General features: G+C 47.2%; 2 protein-coding genes across 8 annotated transcripts in view; one reads left to right on the plus strand and one right to left on the minus strand.

The window, feature by feature from the left end:
• Positions 1-10,779, plus strand: part of TGFBR3L (transforming growth factor beta receptor 3 like) — a 36,955-nt gene extending 26,176 nt beyond the window's left edge. Inside the window, exons 6-9 of the mRNA XM_069762444.1 lie at positions 180-318; positions 1,289-1,321; positions 10,449-10,559; positions 10,633-10,779. Of these exons, the coding sequence (XP_069618545.1) occupies positions 180-318; positions 1,289-1,321; positions 10,449-10,559; positions 10,633-10,655 (306 nt within the window). The 3' untranslated portion in view covers positions 10,656-10,779. The remainder of the gene's footprint in view (positions 1-179; positions 319-1,288; positions 1,322-10,448; positions 10,560-10,632) is intronic.
• Positions 10,780-19,687: 8,908 nt separating this feature from the next.
• EVI5L (ecotropic viral integration site 5 like) overlaps positions 19,688-21,852 on the minus strand; it is a 72,889-nt gene continuing 70,724 nt past the window's right edge. For all 7 annotated transcript variants that reach the window (XM_069766811.1, XM_069766807.1, XM_069766806.1 and 4 more), the window contains one exon: positions 19,688-20,473. In XM_069766811.1, the coding sequence (XP_069622912.1) occupies positions 20,186-20,473 (288 nt within the window). In that variant the 3' untranslated portion in view covers positions 19,688-20,185. The remainder of the gene's footprint in view (positions 20,474-21,852) is intronic.

Genomic DNA, 21,852 nt, shown 5'->3' on the forward strand with positions numbered 1-21,852 from the left:
TAATGGATTGGATCAGGAGCAGGCGAGCGAGGGTATTGAATGAAGAGACCATCCCAACAGCTGCATACAGAAATACTTATTTGGCATCACTGCATCATTGTCCAAACTAATAAAACAACAACCTATTAATTAATAATTAACTCTCTGCTCCAGCTTTATTTCTCGCTTCATACTTTCAGTGTCACAATACTGAGGACCTCTGCACCCGTCTTGGTGCTGCTCCCTTGTTCTTGAGGCCTGAGCTCCAGCGCACAGTGACACAACCTCTGCTGGTCACCATTTCTGCTCCCACCCGTCCCCTGGTCCTGTCCAGCACAGGTCAGTAATGCCCCTGTAAGAGTGGTGGACTGTAGCACTGTGTTCTCACCCCTAAAGACACGAATCACGCTGGCATAGTGTGCAGCACGGCTGTAGGGAGTGTAAAGTATAAGATAACTGATATAATGCATAAGTTAGAATTTAGGACTCAAAATAGAGACCATAGGATAAGACTTTGGTAAGCAGTATAAATGTAATATGGTTACTGTATGCAAATGCCATGCATGTTTGTAAAGGTATATCTGTGAGCTACAGACATAAAGTTTGGGACCAGCCCATGGTGGGAGAGGAAAGCCCCAGTAAAAGGGACTGCTTTATGATAGCAAGATAAGTTAGGGAAGTACAGTAACCAAGTTGAAGTTGCAGTGAATGAGCATCTATCGTTCGGGGCAGTGGGAGGCCTTACTAGGATCCCTTGTGGATATTCGTGCAACGATGGAACTCAAGATTCGGTACAGGTACTACAGATAGTGCCTTATCCTCTGGCGTAGTGAGCAATGGACGTGGAACCGCATGAAGGGAGGGTAGCGGATCACGGGTGTGCTGCGGAATTGTATGGGAGATACCTGGGGCTGTAAATATAGGGATAGTCCAGGAGGAACGGATAGTGACGCTGAAGATGCGCCGTATCAAGGAAACAGGAACGAAGAAGTGTTGTGTTACAATATGATGAACTTGGACTGTTCACTAAAGTTTTGCTTGTTGAAACAAACCGGGTGTCCCCGGCCCCGAGTTATGTGAGGCGGCTCTGGAAGATGGAGGCCTGGAGAAAGCGGAGGCCTGCGGCCTACAAGTGGATGTGATGCACCGCACACCGGACCGCACACTGGGACATGATTTTCCTGTAAAATGCCAGCGCGTGGTGGATCAGCAGCTCGTCCGCGGCTACCGCCCTCGGTCACTGTACAGCCCCTGTATAATAGCGCCATAACCGAGAATGTTGCACCCTCACGTCTTGTCTCTATTTTAGGTCGTAAGAAAGTCCCAGTTTCTGATCATCAAGGTAAGAACGGACAACAAAAGTGGACGGAGTTTATTCAGAGAATGAGCCTGATCACAAAAGGGAGATGGGCAAAGCAAATTTGTAAAAACCTCGGTGTTTCGGGGTATTTCTTATTGGTGTGAGGGTGGGACTTGTATATTCTGTCATATAGTACAATATCCTTGGTGATACTAGTGCTTAAAAGTACTTGAGGAGCCACATGTAGGGGCCCAAGGGCCATGTGTAGATGCCCACGAGTCACATGTAACTGCCCAGGAGCCACATGTAGCTGCCTACGAGTCACATGTAACTGCCCGTGAGTCACATTTAGGGGCCCACGAGTCACATTTGGGAACCACGAGTCACATTTCGGCTATGTGCACACGCTGCGGATCCGCAGCGGTTTCTCATGTATTTACAGTACCATGTTAACCTATAGGAAACGCAATCCGCAGTGCACATGGTGCAGAAAAAAACGTGCGGAAACGCAGCGGTTTACATTCCGCAGCATGTGAATTCTTTGTGCGGAATCCGCAACTGTTTTACACCTGCTCCTTAATAGAAGACCGCAGGTGTAAAACCGCAGTGGAAGCCGCACAAAAACCGCAGTAAATCCGCAATAAAAATGCACCATTTTGCCCTGCGGATTTATCAAGTCCGCTGAGGAAAAATCTGCAGAGGCTCATTCTACGTGTGCACACACCCTTCGGGGCCCACGAGCCACATTTGGGAACCACAAGTCACATTTAGGGGCCTATGAGCCACATTTACGGACCCACGAGCCACATGTAGAGCATTTCTGTGCTTTAGGTGAAATAAAGGTTATTTTGATACTTTATTATGAGGATGTGCATACCATCATTGGTCTAGTCTGTTTCTCTTTTCCCCTTTTGTAGTATTTTATGCCAGACCAGGTTTTGCACCCTACTACTTACATTGTTTGATAATAGTGCACCCTCATTTTTTCATTATTACATGTAGAGGCCCACGAGCCACCTGTAGCTGCCCGCTAGTCACATTTAGGGGCCCACGAGCCACATGTAGCTGCCCGCTAGTCACATTTAGGGGCCTATGAGCCACAAGTAGAGGCCCACGAGCCACATGTAGCTGCCCGCTAGTCACATTTAGTGGCCTATGAGCCACAAGTAGAGGCCCACGAGCCACATGTAGCTGCCCGCTAGTCATATTTAGGGGCCTATGAGCCACAAGTAGAGGCCCACGAGCCACATGTAGCTGCCCGCTAGTCATATTTAGGGGCCTATGAGCCACAAGTAGAGGCCCACGAGCCACATGTAGCTGCCCGCTAGTCATATTTAGGGGCCTATGAGCCACAAGTAGAGGCCCACGAGCCACATGTAGCTGCCCGCTAGTCATATTTAGGGGCCTATGAGCCACATTTAGTGGCCCACAAGCCACATGTAGCTGCCCGCTAGTCACATTTAGGGGCCTATGAGCCACATGTAGAGGCCCACGAGCCACATGTAGCTGCCCGCTAGTCACATTTAGGGGCCTATGAGCCACATGTAGAGGCCCACAAGCCACATGTAGCTGCCCGCTAGACACATTTAGGGGCCTATGAGCCACATGTAGAGGCCCACGAGCCACATGTAGCTGCCCGCTAGTCACATTTAGGGGCCTATGAGCCACATGTAGAGGCCCACGAGCCACATGTAGCTGCCCGCTAGTCACATTTAGGGGCCTATGAGCCACATTTAGTGGCCCACGAGCCACATGTAGCTGCCCGCTAGTCACATTTAGGGACCTATGAGCCACATTTAGTGGCCCACGAGCCACATGTAGCTGCCCGCTAGTCACATTTAGGGGCCTATGAGCCACATGTAGAGGCCCACGAGCCACATGTAGCTGCCCGCTAGTCACATTTAGGGGCCTATGAGCCACATTTAGTGGCCCACGAGCCACATGTAGCTGCCTGCTAGTCACATTTAGGGGCCCACGAGCCACATGTAGCTGCCTGCTAGTCACATTTAGTGGCCCACGAACCACATGTAGCTGCCCGCTAGTCACATTTAGGGGCCTATGAGCCACATTTAGTGGCCCACGAACCACATGTAGCTGCCCGCTAGTCACATTTAGGGGCCTATGAGCCACATTTAGTGGCCCACAAGTCACATGTAGCTGCCCGCTAGTCACATTTAGGGGCCCACAAGCCACGTTGAGGCCCATTGGTCTATACAGGGGGAAAAACAAGTGTTTTATTGGTCAAGAGCCAGTTTGATCAAGGGATCTGTGGACAACAAAACAATCTTCAGACCTCATGTGCTTATTGCGCCACATTTTTTTTTCAAATTTTTTTTTTTTGTTGCCATAATTTAGTTTTTGTCGACTTTGTTGTATTTTTTTGTGCATAAAATCGGCTTGGACAGTTAAATGCAGCAAATCGGATGTGATTTCATGACAACCCCTGCCCACTGTCTAAAAAAATGTTGAACTGTGCTTTTTTTGGTGCGTTTTTTTTCTCTGTAGGCTTTTATGGGAAGCCTGAAAAAACGCAAACCGCATGTAAAGAATAAACAGTTGTGTTTTTACCAGCAGAATCAAAATGTTTCTGTACTAAAAATAAGAAGAGCATGAAAAAGTGCTGCTTCAAATTTGCAAAAAAAAAAAAAGCATTAATTAAAGAATATGACAAAAAAAACGCAATAATCAGAGAAGATTGTTATTGTGTATTTTGGTGTGAACAGTTGCAGAAAACGTGAGGATAAAAAGCGGCTGAAAAAAAAAATACAGCGTTCATCCTACCCGGGATAAAAAATTTGTAGATTTTTATTTTTTAGATTTTGATACTTAAATTTTTTTATTATTTTTGGTTTTTATGTCTCGATATCCTGAAACGCTTAACCTTATTTTTCCAATAATGGAGCCATATGAGGGCTGGGGTTTTTTTCTGTATGGATTTGATGTACATATTTAAGCCAAGGGCTTAAAGATAATCTGTCAGCAGGTTTTTGTTATGTAATCTGACAGCAGCATATTGTAGGGGCAGAGACTCTGATTCCAGCGATGTATCACTTAGTTTAATGGCTGCAACAGTTGTGATAGAATCACAGTTTTCTCTGCTGCAGATCTAGCAGTGCTCTAAATGCTGAGCTCTGTGTAACCTCGCCCACACCACTGATTGTATTTTGACAGCTGCCAATCAGTGGTGTGGGCGGGGTTGGACTAGAAGGCACGAGACACCTAGTCCCCTAGTGATAATCTCCTGCCGATAAAACACTGTATTGAAACAGCAAAAAACAGCCTGGTAAGTGATATATCGCTGGAATCAGGGTCTCTGCTCCTACATAATGCTGCTCTCAGATTACACAGAACGTGTTCCCTTTTGAAGGGAACCTGTTTAAAACTTATCACCTCCCCCAAATCATGTATAGGACTGTGTAGCCCTTGATAAGATAAGCCATTTGATCCTTTTATGACTCAAAAGTGCCGTTTCAAAAATCATGTTTAAGTTATGTCTGAAAGTGCATTGGGGCGTGTAGATGCACTTACAATTTCTAGGCCTCACATCGTTTCCTTCCTAGCAACACTCTCCCTTGGCTGATTGACAGGTCGTTGGTTGTGTACCAGTGCAAATTGTCTGTCAATCAACAAAGTGAGGGAGCTACTAGGTAGGAAATACAGTGCAAGGCTGAGAAGTGCACATGCACTTTAAGGCCAGTCTCACACGTCCAGATAATTCCGGTACCGAAAAAATGGGTACAGGAGTAATCCGTGTGTCCGTGAGCACACGTAGGCCATCCATGTCGCACACGTGTGCCGCCCGTGTGCCGACTGGGTACCACACGGAGCGTGCAGGAGACAGCGCTAGAGATAAGCGCTGTCCCCTGCATCTGGTGCTGAAGCCGCCATTCATATCTTCTCTCCAGCAGCGTTCGCTGGATAGAAGATATGAAAAATCCTTTTTGTGTGTGTTTTTTTTGTGTTTAAAATAAAGATCCCTGTCACCACCCCCCTCCCACCCCCTGTGCACCCGCCCGCTGGTAATAAAATACTCACCCGGCTCCCTCGCAGCGTCCGCCCATTACAGTCATGAATATGCGGCTCCTCTCCCATAGGGGTGGAGGGGGTTTGGGACAGGGATCTTTATTTTAAACACGAAAACACACACAAAAAAAGGATTTTTCATATCTTCTTTCCAGCGAACGCTGCTGGAGAGAAGATATGAATGGCGGCTTCAGCACCATGTGGGGGGGACAGCGCTTACTGTAGCGCTGTCTCCTGCACGGCACACGGACTGCACACGGACAGCGTCCGTGTGCGGTACGTGTTTTACACGGACCCATTGACTTTAATGGGTCCGTGTAATCCGTGTGCTCCCACGAACACTGACATGTCTCCGTGTTTTGAACACGGACACACGGTCCGTGAAAACACGCTGACATGTGCAGAGACACATTGAAATCAATGTGTCTACGTGAGTCAGTGTCTCCGGTACGTGAGGAAACTGTCACCTCACGTACCGGAGCCACTGACGTGTGAAACCGGCCTAACTGTAAGTGCACGTCACACCCCAATGCACTTAGTCACAACTTGCAATATTTTTTTCAGCTGATGGATAAGAACTTTGAGGTCATAAATGAATCGATTGGCTTATATTTCTTAAGGGTTACACAGTCATATAAATAATTTTGGAAAGGGGAGATAATTTTGGAAAGGGGAGATAAACTTTCTGACATGTTCCCTTTAAGACATATTTTAGAGCTGTTACTAAAAAAAAAATATCTGTATATAGTGAGCTCCCTCTAGTGGTGGCTGCAGGCAGCCAAACTTTAATGTGTGTGCAAATGAAATAAATGGCGGGTGACTCTATGTAGATGATGCACAAATTTCCTCTTACTGCAGAGTGTAAAGCAGACCTGGGGCAGACACAGCAGTCTCACCCGTCCATCACTACCCACCATACTTTACTTTGCAGTGTTCCTTTAAAAATCCATCTCACAGTATTGCTTCATTTACATGTCAGTATTTTTTCATATGAGAAAATACGATTTTTCGGAAGCGCACTGGATCCGATTTTCATCCATTTTTGGTCTTGTCCTCAGTGTGACCTCTGTTTTTCTTGTATGCAAAAAAAATAAAAAAAAATATCCAGGCTTCTCTTACCCAATGAACAGTAAAAAAATGGATGGTAAAGAGTACACATGATTGGCATGAATGCCGTCCGTTATTTATGAGCTTGTTCACTTGCATGGACGATTTTGGTCTGCAAATTTGATTAAGGGCTCGCTCACCCCCCGCATTAGACGAGTGCTGTCCGATGATTTGCCAGGTGGCACTCGAACCAATGTTATACTATGGGGCAGGACCTGGCAATGGTTTTCTCATTCTAGTCTATGGGTGCATAGTAAATCATCAGATTACACTTGGATGACATCTGAGTGCAGTCCGATTATCGCGAGACATTTTGTTCTCCATCTTCTCACTTGTGCTATGCCTCTCTCATCCGAGATGATTGGATCACACAGTACTGACACTTTGCTCAAATTCTGACAGAAGTGTCATTTGTATAATCGGCCCAATTTTTTTTTTTTTATAGAAAAAAATTGGAGTCCGACTCAACAGGACTGGATTTTACTTTTCTTTCCAAAAGAAAATATGGTGCATACTAAAGAAAAATGCACATGGTCGACATGACCCAGTCGATGTGTTTCGACTGCACTAGGCAGTCCTACTCATGATTAAGGCTACTTTCACACTAGTGTTTTTTGCAATACGTCGCAATGCGTCGTTTAGGGGAAATAACGCATCCTGCAAAGTTGTTTGCAGGATGCGTTTTTGCCCCATAGATTAACATTAGCGACGCATTGACACACGTTGCAATCGTCGTGCGACGGTTGCGCCGTCTTGTGGCGGACCGCTGGGAGCAAAAAACGTTACATGTAACGTTTTTTGCTGCCGACGGACCGCTTTTTCTGACCGCGCATGCGCGGCCAGAACTCCGCCCCCACCTCCCCGCACCTTACAATGGAGCAGCGGATGCGCAGGAAAAATGCATCCGCTGCCTCCGTTTCACTGCTAGCGTCGGAACCTCGGCCCGACGCACTGCGACGGGCCGAGTCCGACTCTAGTGTGAAAGTAGCCTAAGACTGCAGTCACTGTTGAGCCGGACTCCAATATTTTCTATCATCCTTGATGTGAGGCCGGAGTCTGGGCCCCGGGTGGATGAGCAAAGAGCAACTGGCTGAGCTGGAATCAAGTTTCTACAATTTTTTTTTAAACGAGAGAATATACGGCCGTCTGACCGTATCCTAAAAACAGATATTTCATTTTTTGTGGATAATCTGTCAAAACCATGTATGTGAAAAACAGATGTCCGAAGGAGTTCATCAAATTAAATGGTTTATCCAGGACTAAATTATTATTTTTTTACTATGAGCCAATAAACATACAGGCAGTTAGCTACTAACAACCTGCCTTTTCTACCCTTCGCCAGCTCGGAGCGGTCGCTCACTTTTCCTGCCGGTGATTCAGCTGCTTCGCTTGCATACAAAATAGGAGCATGTTCACATTGGCCACTAACCCCTTAGTGACAGAGCCAATTATGTACTTAATGACCGAGACCCTTTTTATAATTCTGACCACTGTCACTTTATGAGGTTATAGCTCTGGAGCGCTTCAACGGATCCCGGGGGAAGGGGGGGTATTGCTATAACCTTATTTCTCAGTGCTGTTAAAAATTGGCACTGAGGAATAAGTACCCTTAACTGCCGCCGTTAAAAGGCGTATCGTCAGTCGTTAAGGGGTTAATGGTAGAGGATAGGACCATCCCGATTGTGGTACACCTTAAAGGGAATCTGCCACCTCATTTTTCGCCTATAAGATGCGGCCACCGCCATCAGGGGCTTATCTACAGCATTCTGTAATGCATTCTGTAATGCTGTAGATAAGCCCCCAATGTAACCTGAAAGATGAGAAAAACAAGTTAGATTATACTCACCCAGGGGCGGTCTGGTCCGGTCCGATGGGCGTCGTAGTCCGGTCTGGGGCCTCCCATCTTCATACGATGTCATCATCATCCTTGCTTCTGTTGAGGCTGCGGCGCAGGCGTACTGATTTTCCCTCTTGAGGGCAGCACAAAGTACTGCAGTGCACAGGTGCTGAACCTCTCTGACCTTTCCCGGCGCCTGCGCACTGCAGTACTTTGCTCTGCCCTCAACAGGGCAAATCAGTACGCCTGCGCCAGAGCCGCGACAGAAGTAAGGAAGAGGACGTCATCGTATGAAGATGGGAGGCCCCGGACCGTGACTTCCATCGGACCAGACTGCAGCGGGACCGCCCCTGGGTGAGTATAATCTAACCTCTTTTTCTCATCTTTCAGGATACATCGGGGGGCTTATCTACAGCATTACAGAATGCATTACAGAATGCTGTAAATAAGCCCCTAATGGCGGTGGCTGCAGCTTATAGACCAAAAATGAGGTTACAGATTCCCTTTAATGCTGGTGGGATGGCTTTTAAGCCTCTTTCACAATTCCTTCTTTTTGCTCCCGTCGAAATCCGTCGATTTTTGAAAAAACAGGATCCAGCAAATGTTTCTGCTGGATCCTGTTTTTTTCTCATAGACTTCTATTAGCGACTGATTGTGACGGATGGCCTTCCGTTTCATCCGTCGTGCACTGGATCCGTCGGAAAACCGCTGTCCGTCGGACGTGGACAATGCACAGAGTAACGTTTTTTCTGCATGTCGGAAAATCGCTCAGCGACTGATCCTGCGCTGTCCGTCGTTGGATATAATGGAAGCCTATGGCGGCAGGATCCGTCGCTGACTGTGAAAAGCAGGAATCCAGTGACGGATGCCGTCTTTTCAAACTGAGCATGCGCGGAAGAATTTCCCGTCAGGGAATATTCTCACCATTTGGCGTCCCGCGCAGCGTTACCGATGCTTGCGATGCTCCCAGCAGCAGGCGTTTCCAGTAATGCATTGCAAAATGACCCGATGACGTCATCAGAGGTCATTGCACGCAAGACATTACTGGGAGCGCCAGCTGCCGGGATCATCGCGAGCATCGGTAACGCTGCGCGGGACGCCAAATGGTGAGAATATTGCGATTTTTTAAATTATTTTTAACCTGTGTTGTGTATGCGGAATACCGCAGTGAAGACGCATACACAACAGGTGCACAGAGCCTCGACGGGTCCGTCAGAAAAATGGTCCCAGTGCACCAGTTTTTTACAATCTGCACAGGATCCGTCATTTCAACATTTTGATGGATTCTGTGCAGATTGTAAAAATGGAAGTGTGAAAGAAGCCTTAGGCTAGGTTCACATTACGTTCTGGCAGTCCGTTACACGGACTGTGTTACAACGCGGCATAACGCGATGTAACGCAGTCCATTAACGCTGCCATTGAGCTCTATTTTGGGTGCATAGCTAGCGCACGCCCATGAAGGGCGTGTGCTAGCGATGTGCCGTCATTGAGTGCCGGACCCTGGGACGCGGGCTGCAGCATTTCCGGGTACGTCACCGCCAGTGCAGATAGAGCATCTGCTAGGAGTATCTGCGCTAGCAAGTCGGCACTTGCGTTAACACAGCCCATTTAACGCATGTGCTGAACGGGCTGCATTAACGCAATGTGAACCCGGCCTTACACTTTATCAAAAACAGTGTTTATTAAATACTCTATTTACATGCACTATTGCTTTTACTTATTTACTTACAGCAGGGTAGATGTTAATTTTGTTTCTGTCATGGGTGTTATCCAAAACAGAGCAGCTGCTGATGGAACGTGATGGCTGCCGTCATGCTGATTGACAGCTGGCTTCCCACAGTTATGTAGTGGGTGCTGGCTATCAATCAGCATGACATCGGCAGTCACACTGCGTCAACAGAGCGGAAGAGAAGCTACTGGTCTGTCAACTTAAGACGTCACTGGAAGCTGCAGAATCTCCAGCAGGAGCGGTCAGTGACTGCTTTGTGCCGGCAAAGATCTGTTCTGCGGTGGCAAGGACGGGTATGTAGTTAGCAACTAACTACCTGTTAGTTCTTAGGTCCACAGTAAAAAAAAAAAAAAAAAAAAAAAAATATATATATATATATATATATATATATATAGTCCTGGATGACCCTTTAAATGCATGCGTGTCAAACTCATCCTATAATCTGAATTAAGCGGGGGTCAATATTCTTCCAGAATCTGACGTACACGGGGTCGGAATAGCGGCAGCGGTTGGCGTCACCCTCAGCTCCTTCTTCGTTGGGGTGATATTGACAGCTGGACTGTGGTGTATTCACGGTAGGACAGGTGACTATAATCTCCTTCTGTATATATCCATCCTGACACTTCCATGTCTGACCATCTTGTGTCTTCTCTGCAGCCCCCGTCACTCAGACCTCGTGAGGACGTCAGTAGGACTTCTAGCAATGATGAACATGTGAACGCAGTGACAGGATTTGGTTCTCTGCAGTGATCCTGCAATGCTCCTTCCCTTGTAGCTATAGAATAAAGCAGATCGTCTATTTCAGAGCACATGGAACCTTAGTTTTTTTTTTTTAAGTATTGAAAAAAATATCCTAAACTATAAGGAATTAAAAAAAATGAAATACAAAAAGGGCGTAGTGACGGATAATGACCTCACTAACCCATATGTCCGGCATGCCCGGGCACCTTGCCATAATCTGCATACAGAACCGAAACTACACGATCCTTCTAGTTATCATGAGACGTTGAAGGTCAGAATGAATAACTTCTTGCAGCGGCATAGTCATAAGATCGCTAGAAATTGGCATAAATTACAGCCCAAATCTACATCTGATCATAGAAGATGTAGATTAGAATAATACTCTGTGACATCACTCTCTGCCGCTGATACATGTGCTCCTGCCATGTACTGTGTAATGGCCGTGTCTTACCGTACAGGGTACATACCACACCTAATAGGCAGGGGAGGAAGGAGAAGAGGAATCGCAGCTGATTTTTCTTCTGTGAGGTAATTTTTTTTTTTTAATGTGAGGTAAAACATTGTTTTTAAACAAGCAGGAAAATGTTTTACCTCACAGAAAGCAGCATCTCGGATCCTATGCTGTCCTATCTGCATACGCTCTTTTACTACGGTATGTGCAGACCATGTTCCTGCACGGTCAGACACAGCCATTACACAGTACACAGCAGAGGGACATTTATAACATTATCTCAGCACAGGAACACTTCTTTTTAACACAGCCAATAGTGGAACTTATTATTATTCCAAGATCTATTGATTAAAATGTACTTTGCTCATGGGAAAACCCCTCTAAGGCCGGAGAATGGGGGTCTCATTGTGTCTCTCAAGGACAAGCAAGTAAAAAAAAAAAAATCAAACTGATTTCGACCTTTTTCAAGCTGCTTGTTGTGATGTTACCCTGGAGGTCGCAGTGCAATCCCATTCACCTGCATTACTGCGCGATGTCACAATGGCCTCGAGTGATTTTTGGCCACGCGGCCTGCGCCGAGGTGAAAGCTGCCATGTGGTCACAGTCTTATTGTTTCAGCATATGGACCATCTGCTGCTGTAGTCATAAGTCACACCTGACAGGAACTCTATTTTCCACCCTTTACATACAGAATGTCGGTGAGGGTAGTCCATGGAGGCATTGTCCTTGAAAGTAGCATGGTGGCAAGTGACGGCACCATCCGGAGACCCATGAGGTGCCTACTTCTCCGCAGTACAGAGCCAGTAGACAGGACACTTGTAGACTTGGTGAGGCGAGTACGGGTAACTATAGCGTAGCTCAGTGCCTGACCCATCCTAGGCGCGGTCATACAGCTGGTTCTGCTGCCCCATGCAGGTTAATGAATCCCTGATAGTAAGCAGCACATAAAGAAAACAGAGTTTATTAGTATCAATGTATTTATTGAATACAGTGAAGCTGTGGCCCCCAGGGGTCACTACAATGATCCCCCACTAAGACTGGATCCTCCGGCCACATGGGTCATGTCAACCAGGAGAAAAGTGCAGAATGGGTGCGGTGTATGGCACTATTATAACACGACAGGTAGAAGTCGACAGAACTGCAGAGGACTCTGGAAATCCGTTCAGTAATACAGAGCAAAACTAAAAAGGTGCAAAGTGTTAAATCACTGTCTGCAGAACATTGCGTCTCACCAAACAGCCAAGATATGGCAGCAGAAGATCATCCTAATACCAGAGACCCCCGCATACAACCCTTCTCATGACTGAAGATCACACTTCATTCTTGTGTACTGCAAGGAACCAAAGTAAAGCCCAAGAGTCTGCAGAGCATCACACCAATGCGTTACATGTCTGCAGAGCATTGAGCCAACACCCCATGACTACAACTCTGCTATTCCCATGTACAGTCAGCCATCACTAATGTGCTTGAAAAGTCCTCAATTCCTCATGTGCCTTCAGAGCATCACTCCAGTCCCACAGCCCTGCAGAACATCACTCTTCCATGCCTGTAAAGCGACTTCCTCAATATCACAATCCCTACTAGTTACACAATGCCTTATGGTGCTGCAGAGCATCACTCTAGCCGCACAATGCCTTATGGCGCTGCAGAGCATCACTCTAGCCGCACAATGCCTTATGGCGCTACAGAGCATCACTCTAGCCGCACAATGCCTTATGGTGCTGCAGAGCATCACTCTAGCCGCACAATGCCTTATGGTGCTGCAGAGCATCACTCTAGCTGCATAATGCCTTATGGCGCTACAGAGCATCACTCTAGCCGCACAATGCCTTATGGTGCTGCAGAGCATCACTCTAGCCGCACAATGCCTTATGGCGCTACAGAGCATCACTCTAGCCGCACAATGCCTTATGGCGCTGCAGAGCATCACTCTAGCCGCACAATGCCTTATGGCGCTGCAGAGCATCACTCTAGCCGCACAATGCCTTATGGTGCTGCAGAGCATCACTCTAGCCGCACAATGCCTTATGGCGCTACAGAGCATCACTCTAGCCGCACAATGCCTTATGGCGCTGCAGAGCATCACTCTAGCCGCACAATGCCTTATGGCGCTGCAGAGCATCACTCTAGCCGCACAATGCCTTATGGTGCTGCAGAGCATCACTCTAGCCGCACAATGCCTTATGGTGCTGCAGAGCATCACTCTAGCCGCACAATGCCTTATGTTGCTGCAGAGCATCACTCTAGCCGCATAATGCCTTATGGCGCTGCAGAGCATCACTCTAGCCGCACAATGCCTTATGGCGCTGCAGAGCATCACTCTAGCCGCACAATGCCTTATGGCGCTGCAGAGCATCACTCTAGCCGCACAATGCCTTATGGCGCTGCAGAGCATCACTCTAGCCGCACAATGATTTATGGCGCTACAGAGCATCACTCTAGCCGCACAATGCCTTATGGCGCTGCAGAGCATCACTCTAGCCGCATAATGCCTTATGGCGCTGCAGAGCATCACTCTAGCCGCATAATGCCTTATGGCGCTGCAGAGCATCACTCTAGCCGCACAATGCCTTATGGCGCTGCAGAGCATCACTCTAGCCGCACAATGCCTTATGGCGCTGCAGAGCATCACTCTAGCCGCATAATGCCTTATGGCGCTGCAGAGCATCACTCTAGCCGCACAATGCCTTATGGCGCTGCAGAGCATCACTCTAGCCGCACAATGATTTATGGCGCTACAGAGCATCACTCTAGCCGCACAATGCCTTATGGCGCTGCAGAGCATCACTCTAGCCGCATAATGCCTTATGGTGCTACAGAGCATCACTCTAGCCGCATAATGCCTTATGGTGCTACAGAGCATCACTCTAGCCGCATAATGCCTTATGGTGCTGCAGAGCATCACTCTAGCCGCATAATGCCTTATGGTGCTGCAGAGCATCACTCTAGCCGCACAATGCCTTATGGTGCTGCAGAGCATCACTCTAGCCGCATAATGCCTTATGGCGCTGCAGAGCATCACTCTAGCTGCATAATGCCTTATGGCGCTGCAGAGCATCACTCTAGCTGCATAATGCTTTATGGCGCTGAAGAGCATCACTCTAGCCGCATAATGCCTTATGGTCCTGCAGAGCATCACTAACTGCATAATGCCTTATGGCGCTGCAGAGCATCACTCTAGCTGCATAATGCCTTATGGTCCTGCAGAGCATCACTCTAGCCGCACAATGCCTTATGGCGCTGCAGAGCATCACTCTAGCCGCACAAAGCCTTATGGTCCTGCAGAGCATCACTCTAGCCGCACAATGCCTTATGGCGCTGCAGAGCATCACTCTAGCCGCACAATGCCTTATGGTCCTGCAGAGCATCACTCTAGCCGCACAATGCCTTATGGTCCTGCAGAGCATCACTCTAGCCGCACAATGCCTTATGGTCCTGCAGAGCATCACTCTAGCCGCACAATGCCTTATGGTCCTGCAGAGCATCACTCTAGCCGCACAATGCCTTATGGTGCTGCAGAGCATCACTCTAGCTGCATAATGCCTTATGGCGCTGCAGAGCATCACTCTAGCTGCATAATGCCTTATGGCGCTGAAGAGCATCGCTCTAGCCGCACAACGCCTTATGGTCCTGCAGAGCATCACTCTAGCTGCATAATGCCTTATGGCGCTGAAGAGCATCGCTCTAGCCGCACAACGCCTTATGGCGCTGCAGAGCATGACTCTAGCTGCATAATGCCTTATGGCGCTGCAGAGCATCACTCTAGCCGCACAATGCCTTATGGTGCTGCAGAGCATCACTCTAGCCGCACAATGCCTTATGGTGCTGCAGAGCATCACTCTAATCTCACACCCTTGTACTGAACATCTCCGCACTCACACAAGTCCGATGCCGGCCCATTTCCAGACCCCAGAGAGCTGTCAGCCGCCGCCCCCGATGCATTTGGCACGCATAACGATTTACACATATACACAGCGGGGGTCCGAGCCGCCCCCATAATGTCGGGGTGAGGTCCGTCCGCTGCAGCGTCCGACACTGTACACAGCTCCTCGCAGCCGGCGGACGACATGTCAGAATCCCGTAATCTGCTCGTGGAATATAGAAAAACAGTGTCACCGAAGCGCTGCGGAGGGCCGCGGCGGGGGGCTTATTGCACGTGAAGGCAACAATATATATATCTGTACTCTATAGACTTTATACATTTTCAATACTTTGACTCTAGAAGGATCAAGGCCTCAGGCATCAGTCTTCCGTCATGTCACCACAAGCTCCATGTGGGGGAGACGTAAACCCCCCGGGTGGCTGCAAGTCGCCCATGTTGCTTTGGACCGTAAAAAATGAACACATATGAACATCAACATTGTACATGTAAAGCACTTAGAAGTGTCGATATATATATACATATATATATATATACACACAGCACTTGTCCAGTTCTGATCCTGGTAGAGTTTGTATTATACTCCAGAGCTGCATTCACAATTCTGCTGGTTGTCCGTGAAAACAATCAATCAATCGATCAATCGATAAACCGAAAAGACCGCTCTTTCCCAATTATCATCCAGTGCAAATTGCTCGCTGGTCTGATGATCGCATTGTACAAACCTCATCGTTATTGGCAGCACATCGCCCGCTGTAACCAGAGGTTGTGCTGCCAGTAACATGGCGCTGTGGGTGGACAGATTGTATTAATGATCCTTTTTGGGCAAATAAGCAAATGCTGAACAACTTCTATATAGATGAGCTGAGATTGTTAAAGGGAACCTGTCAGCAGGCTTTTTCTATGTAATCTGACAGCAGCATGATGTAGGGGCTGAGACCCTGATTCCAGCTATGTACCACTTTGTTTACTGGGTGCAGCATCACCGTTTTCTCTGCTGCAGATCTAGCAGAGCTCAGAATGCAGAGCCCTGTATAACCCCGCCCACACCCCTGATTGGCAGCTTTCTGCGTACACTGTGCAGTGACTGATAGCCGCTAATCAGAGGTGGGAGTGTGGTTGGATCAGGAGGCACGAGACACCTAGTCCTCTAATTATAATCTGCGGATAAAACACTGATTTTATAGAAACAGCAATATACAGCCCAGCAAGTGATACACCACTAAAATCAGGGTCTCTGCCCCTACATCATGCTGCTCTTGGATTACACAGCACAAACATGCTGACGAATTCCCTTTATAGGGTTATTTCTATTCTGGGTTTTTCAGGAGCATTCAGCTCCCCTACCTACCGACTTGCTACGAGCTGTTAATCTGAACAGTGCGCTCTCCGATGCACAGCAGTGCACGCAAGCTCTATACTAAAGAGCTTGTAAGTGCTACGCTGCTTTACTAGGAGGCTGGCCACCGCTAATACACTGCAGAGGTGGCTGGGAACCTAGACAACGAGCAGTAAAAAAATAAAATAGATGACGTGCTGTTTTTTTTTTTTTTTTTTTTTAAATGCGCAGAGTTAAAAACTCACCAAAAGCTCCTTGCGGGAATGTAGCCTAAAATGAAAAATCCCTCCTTTCTAGAGAACGGAGAAGAGATACATTCTTTTTACAAGAACTTTACAATTTTACCCCATTTGGGATGATGAGAAAAACCCTCAAATGTGTTCTAAAGGCCACTGGAAATTTGCTTGGAAGAAACAAGGATTGCTGGGGGCGTAAAAACTCTGCAGAATTATGAGTTCAGCTCTGGACTATAACAGGTTGTAGTTCAGAATCGGTTCATGGTGTGCTAACAAATGCTTGTGTATTTTTCATGGAATTATCTCTCTGTAAATGGTTAAAGTGATCGTCATTAGAAGGTATAGGATCTGCCAGCCGAACATGGCGCCGTAGGTAAGGGCCCAGTCTCTGTTCACATTCTGCAGACTTCGAGTATTTCCCCGCTGACTCAGTGTCTGCGCTGATTATTTCTATTTTTTTTTATGGTAGACACTCTACAATAAAAAAAATGTAGGAAAAAAACTAATAAATATATATATAAAAACAAAAGTAGTAAAATGACGTAATATATAGCAGCAAAAAATGCGAAAAATCAGCAAAATTAATGAACGTGCTGCGTTTTTTATGCGGAAAAAAAAACACATGTGCACAAAAAATGGCGGATTGCATTCTATTAATGGATGCGGTTTCTTTCGCGGTTTTATTGTGTTTTTATAGCAAAAAAAAGGCGAAAAATCCGGAACGTGTGCACACGGCCTCGGGGAACTTCCAATAGCAAGCAGCAGAATTGTGAATACAGCTCTGAAGTATTAGGGTCAGCACAAGCTACCGTAAGTATTGTAGTGCATTTACAAAGTGACTCAATTTTTTTTTTAACAACTGCGCAATATGAAGGCCATTAGTTTCCCACCAGTTAAAGGGACCTCTGCATTTTACACAATACACCAATGTGACTACTGACATTAAACATAAGGCTAGTGTAAATTTCATCTCTCGGACTCCTTGTAGGTAACGAGGAGAATATAAAACAAGCCACAGATCGCTCGTGTCATCATTGCGATCGGTCCGAAGCTTTTACAATAACCAAAATAGTCCTATAGAAGTATGTACAGTGTAACGCGGCTTGTCCTGGAGCGTCAGGAATACTGCAGGGAGGAGGAGGACATAGAACCGGCCGGATAGCGGCTTTCTTGGCAGAGTTTGGTTAAACCCTTAGAGGCACCCGATTCATGTCAGCTGCCATCTTTGTATGTTATACTCTATAGAAAAGGGGAAGCCAAAATGTTACAAAAATGGATGGCGGCGTCAACTTTTTAGACAACTCTTGGTCACATTCCCTTTTTAGTTCATGGACGCAGTGCCATGAGAACCGATGTACAGCCCTGAGGTCAGACGATGAGAGGTGGGTTCCCGGAAAAGGAGCCCCTGAGATTGGCTGTAGAGGGAAAACATCACACGAATACACAACAACAAAAATCTCCCATTTTTGGGAATCGTTTAAAAGGAGAACACCGGGGCGAAACGGAGGAATTGAAACAGTAAGAAATGCAGGGCCTGATGGGGCAGTAGTAGTTGTAGTGTCTGGACAGATCAGGACTAGCCTCGCTCATTCCCAGGGCTATCAGTGGGAGATTCTGAAGTGCCAGATAAAGGGACACTCCGCCTCATGAAAGAAAAAATGTCACAAAGTTAAAATATCTGGTGCTCTGATTTTTAGTCTTTCTGGCATAGTTCTTCTGATTCACAGTCCCTTTTCCTCTGTGCTCTGGAAGGCTGAGCCACTCCCTCTGCTCTGGATTGGTCCATGTGAGGCTGGAAGGGGGGGGGGGAATGTCTCATACTATCATAACAGTGTGCGTAATCTACACCGAGTCATCCCTCCCTGTTTTGGACTGGTCCATCAAAGCGCGCGGGGGGAGTGGGGGAGGAGGGTGGGGGTGGGAATGACTCATACTACGGAACAACGGTGTGAATAATCTACCTGAGGCACTCCCCTCCCCTGCTCTTAGGTGGACCAGCCCACAGGAAGGGGAGTGTCTTAAGTCTTCCAGAGCGCACTAGTCATACAGGAAACTGGCAGCCATTAGATCTACATGTAAAGGGGCCCAAAAATTAGAGGGAGAGCGTCAGAAAAAATAAAAAGGAGGACACCAGGTATTTTATTCATATATTATCCATTTATTGTGAGAGTTTTAGTGTGAGGTGGAGGGTCCCTTTAAGGGTCAGTATTGTATGTAATGCTAAATATTAAGCTTATCAGAAGTGCTCCCTTGACGTATATAGAGGTATATACTGCCATCTTGTTACTAGTGGTCTTGAAGAACTGTGCCTAGTAGAGGCAGTCATTACGTGGGCTTGAGTAGGATCACGGATTGTGACAGAGGCACTTCATGGAGCAAACAGCGGATGCCGCCATTTTTAAAAGGATGACTTGGTCACCTGTTACAGGGGTTTTCCCGGTTATTATAAATCAAGCCTGACACCGTATGTCCTGGACCTGGCACCGTATGTCCTGGACCTGGCACCGTATGTCCTGGACCTGGCACCGTATGCCCTGGACCTGGCACCGTATGCCCTGGACCTGGCACCGTATGCCCTGGACCTGGCACCGTATGCCTGGACCTGACACCGTATGCCCTGGACCTGGCACCGTAGGCCCTGGACCTGGCACCGTAGGCCCTGGACCTGACACCGTACGCCCTGGACCTGACACCGTACGTCCTGGACCTGACACCGTACGTCCTGGACCTGACACCGTACCTGACACCGTATGCACTGGACCTGGCACCGTATGCACTGGACCTGACACCGTATGTACTGGACCTAGCACTGTATGTACTGGACCTGGCCATGTTGACCGCACTGGTGACATACACTGGGTTCATGGATACCACTCTATCTAGCATGAATGGGTCCAAAATGTACATCTGTGATCACTAGGAGAACCATGAAAATAAGGACACCCCATGACATGAAGATGATTGCCCATGTAATGGTTGCCCGCTGTCATTAGGGGATGCTTTTAAGACATGTTTTGTATCATGTCTGTGACTAGAAGATGTAGAGAAACCTGCTAAATACGGTATAAAGGTGTCAGGAATACTGATCCATATATAGTTTACAAAGAATCACACTTAGAAAAACTGTAAATGGGTCACGGACTAATTTTCCATAAATGATAGGGCTTCTTTCCACCATGTAGTGCAAGTACGGGATTCAATATGGGACTGTAAATTGCCCTCTTTCCTCTCGACGCCTCAGAGGTGACTGTTAGGCAGGGGTAAAGCTTGTAGATGTAGCGTTGACCTTTAGATTAGTATCATAAACTACATTTGATGATGAGAACGACTTCATACAAGAGTCTTGTTCGATGCTCCTACCGACTGGCACAAGCCTGCGTCACGTGGTTCATACTCGCCCCTCGAGTTAGCAGCTCCTCTTTGGGGTAAGTAGGAGAAGTTCAAGCACCCATTACGTACCACAAGATTCTGAAGGGGGAAACTGAAGCTGTTAAGGTAGTTTCATCCCAAAGGTACCATGAATTATTTAATGCTGCTCTGCTTCAGTCTCCTCGCCCCCTGTGCTATTCCTCCTCTGCCGGCTCAGGGGGTGTATCGGATGTGGCTCCGTTGGTTTCAACTCCTTCTTCACTGTCAGAGCTGGCAGAACTTCTGAGAGGCCGAAGGAAGCAAGCCTTGTGCGGAGAATGAGGGTAAAGGGCATCCTGCAAGGCTCCGAGGGGCCGGGACAGAAGCTCTTCATCTGAAGACGGAAGTGAGTCTTCATCTTCTTGCCCTGAGCGAGAGGAGAGGTCCAGTCCATCAAAGGAGATGGGATCGGAGTACGGTTTATGACCTCGAATAATGAGGATCTTTGGAAATGCAGGAGAAAAAGAAAAACTGTGAAAATTCAACACCTATCGTACTGGAGAAACACAACCTAAAAATGAGAAGTTTTTAAAAATATATCTATAGAGGTTAAACGTAAACTGATCGTCGAGCGAGATGTGGAAATGGCATTTCTGATTTTGGACTGCCGATTGCTTTGTTCTTCCGGAGATAAGCAGAGGCCAGGCATTTTTGTTGGTGGCTTTCTCAAAGAGAACATAGGAGCGCTCGCCAGAGTCAGGGCTCCTGTGCATGGGCGAGACAGCTGTCGGCCAAAAGATCGGCAGAATCATCATTTGGCCAACAGCCATCTAATGTGTTTGCCCGGCTTAAAGAAGTTGTCCACTATACTTGACCCCGATAAAATAATAAAGCTTATACTCCCCTCCTGTGCCGCACTCGCTCTCCCCAGGGCTCTCATACAATGTTGTGACACAGGCGCCCCAATTAGCGCTGGCCTCACTGTCCTCGCCTCCTGTCGAATTGAGCAGGAAGAGGAGGTCCGAGATCAGCCTGGACTTCCTCCATGTTCGATTTGTCTGAAGGTGGAGACAGTGACACCAGACTAGGATCACGTGTCACAACATCGCACGATAGCCCTGGGGAGAGTGCGGACACTGCGGGAACGTCGCCGACACGGGAGGGGAATATAGGCTTTATTACTTTTTCGGCGCCAAACATTTTGATCAAGTAGGGGTTGCCCTAGTAGTGCAAATTGAGCCCTATTGCTAAATTATCCGACAGTGTTTTATTAGCTCTCCCGGGAACTCAGCATTGGGGCACAAGCCCCATTTAACTCTGTTCTTAATTTTTCCAGCCTCTGTACAAATGCTAAAAAAGAAATTCGTGCACCCTGAGGTACGGAATTCAGATTTAGCTGTGAGTAGTGCACATGAAATCAGCACAAGCCAAGTAAACTATGTGCTCGTCACTCAATGTTACCTCTAAATATGCGGTGTTTAGTTGTAGCCAAAGGTTTTGAGACCGACACAAATTTTGGTTTTCACAACGTTTGCTGCTTCAGTTTTTATAGTGTTAATTTGCATTAACTCTGGATTGTAATGAAGAGCGATCATATGAATTGCAAATATAAACATTTATCAGATCATGAAAAACTTCAAAAAGAGAGAGGTTCAACTGCTGTGAAGAAGGCTTCAGGGCACCCAAGGAAGTCCAGCAAGTGGCAAGTCTCCTAAAGAGGATCCCGCTATGGGACCAGTTCACCACCAGTGCAGAGCTTGCTCAGGAACGGCAGCAGGCAGGCAGTGCACAGTTAGGGGATGGCTCCTAGGGGCAGCAAAAAAACAAACAAAACATTTCTCTCCAAGAAAAACATCAAGGATAGACTGATGTTCTGCAGGGA

This window comes from Ranitomeya imitator, chromosome 4, assembly GCF_032444005.1.
Source record: "Ranitomeya imitator isolate aRanImi1 chromosome 4, aRanImi1.pri, whole genome shotgun sequence".
NCBI classification, from domain to species: domain Eukaryota; kingdom Metazoa; phylum Chordata; class Amphibia; order Anura; family Dendrobatidae; genus Ranitomeya; species Ranitomeya imitator.